Genomic DNA, 12,329 nt, shown 5'->3' with positions numbered 1-12,329 from the left:
CGCACCATCTCGGCGGTCGCATGGGCACGGTATCATGCCCCCCTTCCCCTGCATCCCCCAAGCCCGGCTGAGGGGAAACGACTGAATCGATCGTTCCTAATAGGCCGCAGGATGGCTGCCACCGCGGCCATGGCGCCATGGATGGCCACCACAACCTCCTTGTCCCCTTGTAGCGAGGAGGTAGGGGAAGGCACCGCTGGGCTGGGCCGATAGTGCTCTGTGGCCACTAGGGCCCAGATGCAAAGTAGTTAGTTAGGCCTTTCTGTTTTATTTTTAGCTACTGTTTTGCATTAATCCTTGAACCAAATGACTTTTTGAAAAATCTGAAGCTTTGACATATAAATACTATACATTATTTAGCACTGTCACAATTTTTTTGAGAATTATTTGAATTCATTTTAATTTTGTTTAAATAGAAAAGATTTATTTTGGGGCTGTTTGGTCCAGTTTAAAATAGGTTAAGGGAATTTTAATAATTCAAATAATGTTGGTTTATTCATGACAATTAGTTAGTGAAGTTTTGTAACCCAGCGAACTTTTTGTTTTACCGTTTGAAGAAATAATAATTTGACTTTATTTTTAATTTTAATTTGAATTCAATTTGGATCAAAGTGAGGTTTAGAAAATTAACTGTGATGACATGGTATCATTAGTGTGTGTGGTTACTGTAGCTTAACTACCGGGATGTTACAGAATAGTGGCGAGAGTTTTTTTTTGGGGGGGGGGGGGGGGGGGGGGGTTGTCTATATAGGGTGACCGAATCGGCGGGAGGTGACACCAATTCCAAACACCGCTTTTTGGGGAACACGCGTGAGCTCGCACCATCTTCGCGGTCGCATGAGCACGGTGTCGTCTCCCCTTCACCTGCATCCCCCAAGCCTGGCCGAGTGGCTACGACCGAATCGATCGCTCCTAACAGGCCTGGATAGGAGGTGCTTTAAAGTTCGTGCTATGCAGGCCAAACAGTGAATGTAGGCAATCAAATGATGTTTTTCTTCTCACCTGACCGTGTTGGCCAAACACGCCCATAGGCCTGAAGACTGATATCTGAAGATCTGTTTTTTTTAGAACCATCTGATTTATTTTTTTGGAGTTGATTTTGAGAACCATCTGAAGATCTGCTGTCAAGGGGGGCGGGGTAGCCTCGAGTCAAGCAGGCTCAAGCAACGGCCCAGATGATAAAAGGACAGCCCACGAGTATTACGGCTTTCTATAACACCGCTACTCATCCTTGTCACCGTGGCGCCAAAGCGTCCCGTTATAACCAACTAATAATCGCCGTTGCAGTTTCGAACGGACTTAAGCGTCCTCTGGTCCGCTCCGGCCTCCACGGCAGCCGGCCGCTCCAGCCTCCGCCCCCCCCCCCCCCCCCCCCCCCCCCCCCCCCCCCCGCCGCTCCGGCGTCCGCGTGACCGCGACCTCGCTCCTCAGGCCCGGCGCTGCTCCGCCTCCGTCCCAGTCGCTCCGGCCGGCCTCTCCCATTCCGGCTTCCCTGCCGCTCCGCCCCCGTCCCAGGCGCTCCGGCCGGCCTCTCTGTTCCGGCTTCCCCTGCTCCCGCCTCAGCCGCCCCGGCCCTGGCAGGCAGCAGAGCAGACAAGGAGCTCAATCAGGAAGGGAGTCGCTTCTCTGCAGGTTTCTCTCCTTTACCATTGAAATCGCAAATTGTTGAGACACTAATGTAATGGTGTTGGTAATACGTATTGCATCGCAAGTGTTTCTCGTGAACACTAATGGCACTGGTCTGAAGTTTGTCATATGAAATCCGTGATGATGTTTTGCATGCCTGGCCTTGAGCCTTTGGTGCTCCTCAAATGTAGATTGTTCTTGAACGGATTAGAGCGTAAATGACATTAATTTGTATCTTGTAGCAACAAAACGGGTATCCCATGTGTGTCATATGCCAATAGTGCAAATCAGCTCCTGAAGGTATATGTCGAATTTTCAATACAGATCATGTTATATCCCTGTATAGGTGCTGGGGTAAATGTGATATTTAGGGACGTTTGCTTTCAGTTTTGCATAAGTTTAGCCAGTTTCACTTATGCACAAGTTGAAGTCTCTAGGCATGTGTGCCATGATTTAATTTTAATTCTCTGAACAAGGTTGTATAGTTGCAGATGCATAATCTAGCACAGAACTAGACTGATCTAGAGTGGTCACGTCCCCTCCTTCCATTTTTTTTTTGGGTTGCACAAACGTTGTTGGTTTCCTTTTCCCATTCAGGATTCCAGATCTATTGCAGGTTGGGTTTTTAACTGAATCCATGGTGAAATCTGGAATCCGATTATCAAATAGCATTGGTTCACTACTGGAGCTCCAAAACTTTGATATGCAATTGATAGATCATCACAACGATCCTGGCACAATAAAGACTACAAACCCCGGCGCGGCAAAATGCCCATACTAATCTAGTATATTCCCCTTTTTGAAAAATGTAGAATGTCCAGTCTTGTTTGAGGCAGCTCTTGGCTCTTGATTACTCCCTCCGATCCATAATAAGTGTCGCAGTTTTGAACTAAGGTTGAACTAACCTTAGTGCAAAACTACGACACTTACTTTGGATTGGAGGGAGTACTAGATAGTACCACGGTTTAGACCAAAAACTTGGCTTTAGGATCCAAAAGAAAAATTACTCTCCCAAATTTTGAATATCAATTCTGAAAATCATTTGCCTGCCCCTGAATCATCATGTCTATCTTTTTGTTACATGTCCATCAGCAACTGTGCATACTACTCAAATATAGTTGTTTTTTTCCACAGAAATCAGGAAAAATTACTTGTGATGAGGCCATCAGAATTGACTGCCATGGTGGTGGTGTTGCTCCTGGCCACGGCGGTTGCAACAGCTAACCAGGCGATGGTGCTGGAGCGGGCGGTGCCGCTCAAGGGGGTCCCCCTAGGGGATCTCAGGGAGCTGGACAGGGCGAGGCAGGCGAGGATGGGTGTGGTAAATGTCCCTGTGCAGGGCAACGCCAACCCATTCGCTGATGGGTGGGTTAGCTTCTAATATTTATTTCTTCCGTTTTCGATCATTGTATTTAAAATTAAAATTTTAATTTGCAGCATTTATTATACTAGCCTGAAATTAGGGAACCCCCCAAAAGAATACACTTTCCAAATTGATACTGGAAGTGACATCTCGTGGGTTGTTTGCAAAGGCTGCAGGGGTTGCCCAACAAGAAGCCCGCTCAAGGTGAATCTCCTATCTCCTATCCGTCTCAATTCGAAATATGCACGGATTAACATTGTACTTCTTTGTTTTTCAGATCCCAATAGAGTTATACAATCTCAACTCTTCATCGACATCATCCAGAATATCATGCTCGGATAATAGCTGTACAACTGCCGACGAATCAGGATCAAAAGTCTGCTATACCTCGGACTCCACAAGCAGCCTATGTGGTTATAATCTTACTTATGGTGATGGAACTGGAGTATCGGGTTACTACGTGTCTGACACTATGCATCTCGACACTATCATGGGAAATCAACATTTTGCCAATGCTTCTGCATCTGTTGTTTTTGGGTAAATCATGTATCTTTGTCGACACTGTCATTTTGTTTATTTATTCATTACCTTTACAGTGAAGTTTGCTTTCCTAGTAAGGTCCATAGAATTTTTTCGTCGTTGCTCCCTGACATGTTTCAAATATTCTTTTAAACAGATGTACCGAATCACTGTCAGGATTCATATCTACAGATGGGATTCTGGCATTTGGACAGCAGCAACTTTCTATCATTTCACAACTGAACTCTTTGGGAGTATCCCCTAAAAAGTTCTCACATTGCCTGAAAGGTTCCGAAGAAGGTGGTGGCATTTTTCTTCTTGGTGAAATCGTGGAGCCAAGATTAGTATTTACTCCACTTGCAGGGTAAGTTTTTTCCTTGAATTACTTCGAGCCTATAATATAAGAGTTCAAAATTCTGCATCGCACGATTTTATTTAATTAGCCATACTGGATACCTCTGTTAGAGGTGATGGTAACCGTTATGGAGGTAATTCTTTTTTCAACCCTTATCATTATAAGGTAAAATATGCTTGTTAGGTTAATTAATTTGAGATTTACAATGTAGCCCAGTTGTAGGTGTACAGTCTTGCAACCTTGCCCATCACATTCCGAATTTCTTCCTACAGATCTTGGACTCCTTCCACGGGTTGAGTTCTTTTTAAGAAACATGCGTTCAGTTATTTGAGAAGCCAAGATTAATACACAATGTAGCTAGGGTCTTTAATCTGTGAAATGTGGGCTCTACCATTTAGAACTTTTTGAATTCTTCATACTAACCACTTTTTATGTGTTAATATTGTGGATGAAATATAGGCCTCATTACAACTTGAATCTGGAGGGCATTGCTGTCAATGGCCAAAACCTGCCCATTGATTCTTCCTTGTTTGCAACATCAAATAAATAAGGACCAATAGTAGACTCAGGAACAACCCTAACATACCTTCTAGACGAAGTCTAGATGGATTTGTTAGTGCGGTGAGTTCATAGGATCATATCTCACTATGCGACAAGCCTATATTACTTCAATTGATTTAGTATGCGACTCTCCAGTATGTAGATCCTAATGATTCATATTTAGCTATTTGCAGATAGTTGCAGGGGTTTCTCTATCGGTACGCCCTCTTGGTACCGAGCGGGTTGAGAAGAGGGACAAGTGTTTCCTTTCTTCTAGCAGGTCTCCTTTTCATCATAATGAAATTAAGAGTTCATGTCTATATGCGTGTCGAATTACTAATAACAAAAATACTTTGTACTGTACCAGCATTGACTTGTTATTTCCAACCGTCACACTATATTTTAAGGGAGGTGCTGCAATGACAATGAAGCCACGAAACTATCTTTTGCTGCAGGGTTATGTGGTAAATCCAGCAGCCTTTTGATGCTGCCTTCAATGTATTTTTTCGCAGCGACATATCTCAAATATAACGATATCATATCATGGTTTGCAGGGCAATGATACTGTGTGGTGCATTGGCTGGCAAAGTACCAAGGAAATCCAGAATGGCCATGCAATCACTGTACTCGGAGGTTAGTTATCTTGACTGAATGAGCCAGTATAAGCTGCACAGCTTACCTATTAGATCTTAAGAATGCTATCCTGTTGTAGATATCTGAAAAGAAATAATCTGTTCAACAAACATCTCAATAATTATACAAGTAGCAAATCATAAGTCAACCAGTTAACTATGCTCAGGAGAGAATATCATACGGAAACCAACATTCAAAGAAAACTTCGTGGTACTTCAGGGAAACCACATTTGAAAGTTTTGAAAAAATCTGAAAAAATACACGATGTTAAGAGGGTGATGTTTTTACTGCCACGCCAAATTTCATGTTGAAACACATTAAGAAATGTGAGCTATAAAAAAACATATTCAGCCCTGAATAGTGACGTTACTATTCGGCACTATTCAATGCTCATTTTGTTATTTTCGTAGCCCACATTCCGTAATGTGTTTGAACTTGGAATTTTGCATGGCAATAGACATCACCCTAATAACATCCTGTATTTTTTCGAAACTTCAAAACATCTTTTTTGTGTGGTTTTCACCGGTCTCCACCGAATGTTGGTTTTGGTATGATATGCTCCCCTATACTCAGGTGGCATGGGAGAATGATCATGGGTCTTCACTCCATACCGTTCTTGAAACCCTATTATTGTTCCTATTGGACTGGACTGTAAATCCTAGTACATGGTAGCTTCATGTGGATAATTAACTAACATATTACAATAAAACGGTCAAGTCATGTATGACCTTTTAACCTTTTTTTTAAGAAATCTCTTCTCACTACCTAATTGGTCCCTTTGGCTGGTTACAGACCTTGCTTTGCATGATAAAATATTTGTGTATGACTTAGAGAAGATGCGCTTGGGCTGGACGGACTACAATTGTAAGCTCACAATTCCTCTCTGTCTTGGTATTTCAACCATCAACTCCCGTTTGGAGCATTGTAATTCTTTCCCTAATGCCTAACTGTTCCATATGAGGTCCCTGTAGAATTCATATGTTCCAATCGGATCATAGTACTTCTAGTTGCTGGTGGCGACTAACAGGGCCTTTTTCTTCTGCCAGGCTCGTCAATCAATAGGAACACTCGGTTTGATGTGAGTGGCGCATCATCATGCAGCGGCTTGATAACTATTGGAGTGGCTGTTGTATGGTTGGTCAGCCTTCTCACGTAGCATGAGGGCAAAATCAGAGTAGAAAAATTGAGGACAATGCCAGTAGGAGAGTTACTTTGGGGACTGATTGTGCCATAACTCTGCATTTAGTAAGGGTTATTAGAAGTGCATTTGAATTAACTATTAGACTTGTTTATTACTGGAGTAAAATGCATTTTAATCTAAAGTTGTAGAGGCCCAACATAAATTGTGAGCCGTTGGATGAGAATTGTGAGCCTGGTGCCGTCCATTGCATGTCTCGGGGAACGGACGAGCGCAGGTTTTGAACAGCATTGAGCTCCGTCCTTTTGCCCATTTCATGGTCAGTTAACCTTTCAGCACTGCTAAATTCATCCAAATACTGCATCAGGAACTGTGCCGATCTGCTTACAGACTCCTTACCCGTACTGTACTGCGCACACAATCCTCCCCGAGGTACCAACAGGGCCAGATCAGGAGAAGTATCTTGGCCCGCATGCACTCGTTTTCAGTGCTCAACAGTATTTGCAGCCAGTCTTCCCATGTATACCAGAACCTTTCCTCTGCCGGCAGACCCCATTCTCTTCTCAAAGCATCTCTCGGTGCCCTACTCTTTGTACATGTAATCACCGCGTGGTACTCGTCTTCCTCGCCATTGCCGCAAATGCTAGAGATCGGATCCAGCTCAAGTGTTCTCTTCCATTTATTCTTTTTGGTAGCCAAAGTATTAGTGGCTACTCTCCATCCGAAAATCCGGACTTTACCAGGTACTTTGGTTTTCCAAATCAGGTCCCAAATGCTACGGTCATTAGAATCATTCGAGGAGCTCGATGGGGTTTGCTCTGATTCAGCAATGGAGGCCGTCAATTTGTAAGCGCTCTTAACCGAGAAAACACTGTTTTTCTCGTAATGCCATGCAATGCAGTCCACCACTTCTGCCGACGGTATACTAAGCTTGCAGATCTCGTCCGCATCGAACGGATATTTTTTTGCCTGATTAGAGCTTCGTTCCATTCCTTCCTATCTGGATGCATTAATTGGTTGACCCATCGAAGACTGAGACCTTCTGATGAAAGATGCTGTCTTAAGGCCTTGCCTCCTCGGTATCCATTGGTCACGTTGGATCTGGATACTTCTCCCGTTACCAACACGCTAGGTAAGGCCTCTCTTCAGGAGCTGTAAGCCATGTTCAATGGCCCTCCAAACAGGTGATGCATCCGACGTGAACACAGTGTCCAACAAGTTACCATGTGGATAGTACTTCGCTTTGAGCACTCTTGCACATAGGCTCTCTGGATTTTGAATAAGCCTCCACCCTTGTTTTGCTAGGAGGGCCTGATTAAACAATTGCATGTCTCTGAATCCAATGCCCCCAGCCCTCTTCGGTTTTGTCATTCTTTCCCACGACATCCAATGCACTCTCCTGTGTCCCTCTTCATCACCGCACCAAAAGTCTCTTGTCATCCTTTTATATTTCTCGCAGAAACCCTTTGACAGCAAGAAGACACTCATGGTGAAAGTAGATACACTAGTAGAAAACAGGGCTTTGGTCCAAGCTCAATGTACACAATAGTCCCGGTTGCATTACGAACCGGGAATAATGTGAGCATTAGTCCCGGTTCGAGCGGCTAGGGCGTCGGGAAGGCATTAGTCCAGTTCAAATGGGACCTTTAGTCCCGGTTTGAGACACGAACCGGGACTAAAGGGTGCGATGACCTTTAGTCCCAGGTTCGTGTCTCAAACCGGGGCCTTTAGTCCCGGGTTCATGTCTCAAACCGGGACTAAAGGGGTTTTGAAATTTGTTTTTTTGTTTTTTCATTTCTTTTTCGTTTTTACTTTCTGTGTTAAATTGCTTATATCTTTTAGGATATTTGATGTTTTTGGGTGATTCTTTTAGCATTAGATTAATTTTTTTTCTAGTTTCTGTTTGTGCCATTACTTTTCAAATTTGAATGATTTAAATATGAATTTGTTCAAATTTGCTTCAAACCCTAGATTGTGAATAATTTGAGTTTCAAAATAGTTTTTAATTTAATTCTTTTTGCTCCTAGTCACATGTCAGATTGTTGTCACAGTAAGATTTATTTGGTTATTTTTAGAATAATTTAAATTAGAATTTTAATTAAAACAGTACTGCTTTGCTTATATAGTTGTTTTAGTCCTTTAATTATTGTTTTCAATTATTTTTAGTTAGTTCTTTCTGTAGATTTTAAAAAATAATTCTTTTTGCCACTTTAATAAAACGTGACTCAGGCTTGGTTAACCTTAGTTGTGACTCTGGCTGGGACGGTGCTACCAGATGTAGTCGACGGTAGGATTGGATGGTCACCATCCCGGACTAAAGGGGTTGAAACTCTAACACCCCCCCGCGTGTATCGCCATTTTAGTTTTGAAAAAAACAAAAGAAAATGACTTCAAAAATTAAAATCCTTCGAGATGTTGTTATGTTACTACACTACTAGTTAGGAAAATTAAAATACTTAAAGTTGGACATGTTTTGCAAAAAGGTGTTATGAAAAAGTAAAACGGCTATAACTTTTGCATACGATGTCGAAAAAAACTTATAATATATCAAAATATTCAGCACGAAAATCCGGTTCCGATTTCGACGACCGTAGGCCGTTTTGCAAAATTTTAGAATCCTCAAATTCTGGAAGGAAAAAAGTTATCCTCAAATTTAAGTTTTTTTGAATTGTTGGTCAAACTGTGGTCAAACTACTTCTTCAAGAAATATTAGTGTTACTAAATAATTATTGGTTTTAAGAATAATAGTTTCAAACTCAAACGGTGAAACATGTGACTTCATGCTCAAGTTCAACTCCTAAGGGTTAATAGGATTGACAACTTACTATTGTCAGAAAAACAACAAGGGCAGACTTGGAAACAAGGGGGAATAGAACTTGGAAGTTAAGCGTGCTCAGGTTGGAGTAGTGAGAGGATGGGTGACCGGCAGGGAAGTTAGACGATTTGAATGAGTGGTCCATACTTGAGTAGTGATGAGGGGTGATTAGAGATTAAATTGTCAAATATCTAAAAGATTGAAAATCAGAAAAAATTCAAAAAAATCATTTTTTTAATTCAGAAAAACCAATTTTTTTAGTCCAGATAGCGGCCATGTGGAGCTTCTTTAGTCCCGGTTCGTAAGCCAACCGGGACTAAAGGTTTGGGCTTTAGTCCCGAACCGGGACTAAAGGCCCTTTGGAACCGGGAACTAAAGGCCCTCTGGAACCGGGACTAAAGGCCCGTTTTCTACTAGTGGTAGAGCATGTATTGCTGATTTCACGTGGACCTCCTTTGCCGCGAAAGACATAAATTTCTCCGACTAGTCATTGCACCTCTTGCCAAACCTATCCATAATTAGTTGGAATTGGCCACCCTTCATTCTCCCCTCGGGTGTTGGCAATCCAAGATATTTGCTTCCAAAGGAGTCAGACCAGACTCCAATAATTCTTTTGATCTCTTCTCTAGTTCCCGCCGGGCAAGCCTCACTTAAAAGAAGAGAGCATTTGTTTGTACTCAGCAACTGACATGTACACTTCTAGAAATACCCGAGCACCCTCTTGATCGCTTTCGCCTGTTCAGCTGTGGCCTTGAAGAAGATCAAACTGTCATCCGCAAACAAGAGATTTGAGATGCCTGGGGCATTCCTAGCGATTTTTAAAGGGGACAGGTTGTTTTCGGCCAGTTCCTTCTTTCGGAGGTGCACTAGCCCATCTGCCACAGACAGGAAGAGATATGGGCTCAAAGGACCCCCCCCTGCCGTAAGCCTCTAGACAGTTTAAATGGGTTCAACAGCATCTTACAGAATATCTCACGGACTCGATGCATTGCATCACCCACTTTTTCCACTTTTCACAGAAGCCAAATTTGAGAAGAATTCCTTTCAAAAAATTCCAGTCTACCCTGTCATAGGCTTTCGCAAGGTCTAGCTTATATGCACAAAAATTATCCCTGGCATTCCTACTATGTTGAATTCTATGGAAGCACTCAAATGCGATGATAGCATTATCGGTGATCAATCTGCCCGGGATAAATGCACTCTGTGTCTAAGATATGATCCCATCCAATGGTCAACAAGACATTTAGAGATCACTTTATATATGACATTGCATAGACTGATGGGTTTGAAGTCCTTTAACGAATGGGGGTCTTTTCCTTTTGGTATGAGAACAATTACCATGTCGTTTATCCCTTCTGGAAGCACCCCTTTCTCAAAAAATCCAGAACTCCTCTGATCACATCCTCCTTGATCCCCCCCAATTCCTTTGGTAAAAACGAGGCAGAAACCCGTCCGGGCCCGGGGCCTTTAGGGATCCGATCTGAAAAAGAGCATCACTGGTTTCTGTAGCAGAAAACGTGTTTGTCAGTGCAGTGTTCATGTTGTTGTTCACCCTGTTGGTCAGCAAATCCAGGATCCCTGTTGGATCTATCCCTGCCTCCTTTTCATATAGATTCTGAAAGAAAGCATTCGCCATCTCCTAAATTCCTTCTTCCTCCTCCACCCAATTTCCCCTTTCATCTTTTATCTTGGAGATTGTATTCTTCTTTCTCCTCCAAGTTGCCTTGCGCTGGAACCATTTTGTATTCCTATCTCCCTCTCTGAGATAAGTTGCCTGAGATCAGTGCCTCCACAGTAGCTCTTCCCTTAACAGTAACTCATCTAATTCCTTTGACCAATTGTTCACTACCTCTTGTTGTCCTGGTGCTTGCGGAGAGTTCCATATTTTTCCAAGGCATTTTCGGATGTCTGCAGCTCTCTTCACAACTAAACCAAAGTCCCATCCAGCCCACTTACCCAGTTCTGTTTGCTTGTCAATAAGCTTCGCGCCCACGTCCTATAGGTTCTTGACTTGGCCCTTCTTCCCCCACACTGCAGCTATAGTGTCTTGAAGGGAGCTGGACCGTTCCTACATCTGCTCATAGCGGAAAGGGCCCCTTGATCTTTCCCCTACTGGTTTCCAAACCTTCCTCCCCCCAAACTGAACAAGTACAGGGAGATGGCCTGACCGGGAGGAGCAGATTTGCTCTACAAAAGCCTCCTTGAAATGCTCGGACCACTCCGGGGAGGCAACACACCTATCCAGGCGGGCACACACATTTGCCCTACCCCCCTGTTTGTTATTGTAAGTTCATCTTGGGCCCTTAAAGCCAAGGCGAAAAGGTTACACTCAGAGAGAACCCTTCTGAACTCATGCATATGCCTCTCCGATCTTTTAGCTGCTGAAAAGTGTTCCGATTGCCACATTGTTTCATTAAAATATCCGATCATTAGCCACATAAGATTTGTTGTATCCTTATTTCTACGTAATAAGGTCCACATAAGATGTCACTCATGCGCTTTTGGCTCACCATAAACAAAGGTAGCTCTCCATCGCAAGCCAAAGGGATTCAACTGGATCAACACATCGATATACCTCGCCCCCATGACAGTTTTCTTTATTTCATCATAAAAGAGGGCAATACCAACACATTTTCCAATGGCCGGTCGGTTGTGCAATACAGTGATGGAGACCAAGCCTCCACTTGAGGTTATTAACGTACTTATTACCTTGCTGAGTTTCTGAGAGGAAGACGAGCTTGGGCTTGTACGTATGCCCAAGGCATACTAGCTCTTGAACTGTCCAAGGCTGCCCGAGGCCAAGGCGGTTCCAGCTTAGGAGCGTCATGGCTCCTGGTGGGCGCTTCCAGCAACACCCACCAGTTCACCGAGAGCCCTGGGCTCGGTTGCTTCCTTACCACCGTCCTCCTCCAGCTGTTGTTCTCCTTAGTGCCCACTGATCCTTTCTTCTTCTTACACTGCTATGCGGCATCCTCCACATTAGCCACATTTGCACTCTCTTTTCCTACATTACCCTCATACCTCTCTTTCCCAGTATAGTATTTCCCTCACCTATACCCTCCTTACTCAACTTAGAGCCCTCACGGTTCTTCCCTGACTCACCTTTCTGTTTGGTCTTTAGCTGCACCATACCCCTTGTTTCCTCCTTTTGCACGACAGGTTCAGCAGGCGGGGTAACATTCCCTGCAGGTTCGCCCCTTGATCACCGCCGTTTGCATCAACAACCACTTCACCAGTCAGGCCAACCATCGGAGAAGTACTAAAACCCGGGGGGCACACCGGATCGGGTGGGCCATCCTTCTGTTCGGCTGGAGCTTGTGCACCGACCGTGGCCTAGGGA

General features: G+C 43.6%; 1 protein-coding gene and 1 pseudogene across 1 annotated transcript; both read left to right on the top strand.

Moving 5' to 3' along the window:
- LOC141027463 (rust resistance kinase Lr10-like) overlaps window positions 1–12,329 on the top strand; it is a 260,444-nt pseudogene that overhangs the window by 24,173 nt on the left and 223,942 nt on the right.
- LOC109774826 (aspartic proteinase 36-like) lies at window positions 2,619–6,651 on the top strand. The gene is made up of 9 exons (XM_073505319.1): window positions 2,619–2,991; window positions 3,064–3,193; window positions 3,267–3,526; window positions 3,666–3,872; window positions 4,323–4,683; window positions 4,771–4,867; window positions 4,958–5,036; window positions 5,829–5,900; window positions 6,083–6,651. Exons 1-5 carry the CDS (start codon window positions 2,708–2,710, stop codon window positions 4,411–4,413), a joined length of 972 nt encoding a protein of 323 aa, XP_073361420.1. The 5' UTR covers window positions 2,619–2,707; the 3' UTR covers window positions 4,414–4,683; window positions 4,771–4,867; window positions 4,958–5,036; window positions 5,829–5,900; window positions 6,083–6,651.

Source organism: Aegilops tauschii, chromosome 7 (genome assembly GCF_002575655.3).
Source record: "Aegilops tauschii subsp. strangulata cultivar AL8/78 chromosome 7, Aet v6.0, whole genome shotgun sequence".
Lineage (NCBI taxonomy): Eukaryota > Viridiplantae > Streptophyta > Magnoliopsida > Poales > Poaceae > Aegilops > Aegilops tauschii.
Note: the sequence above shows the minus strand (reverse complement) of the source record. Positions and strands in the feature narration are given on the sequence as shown.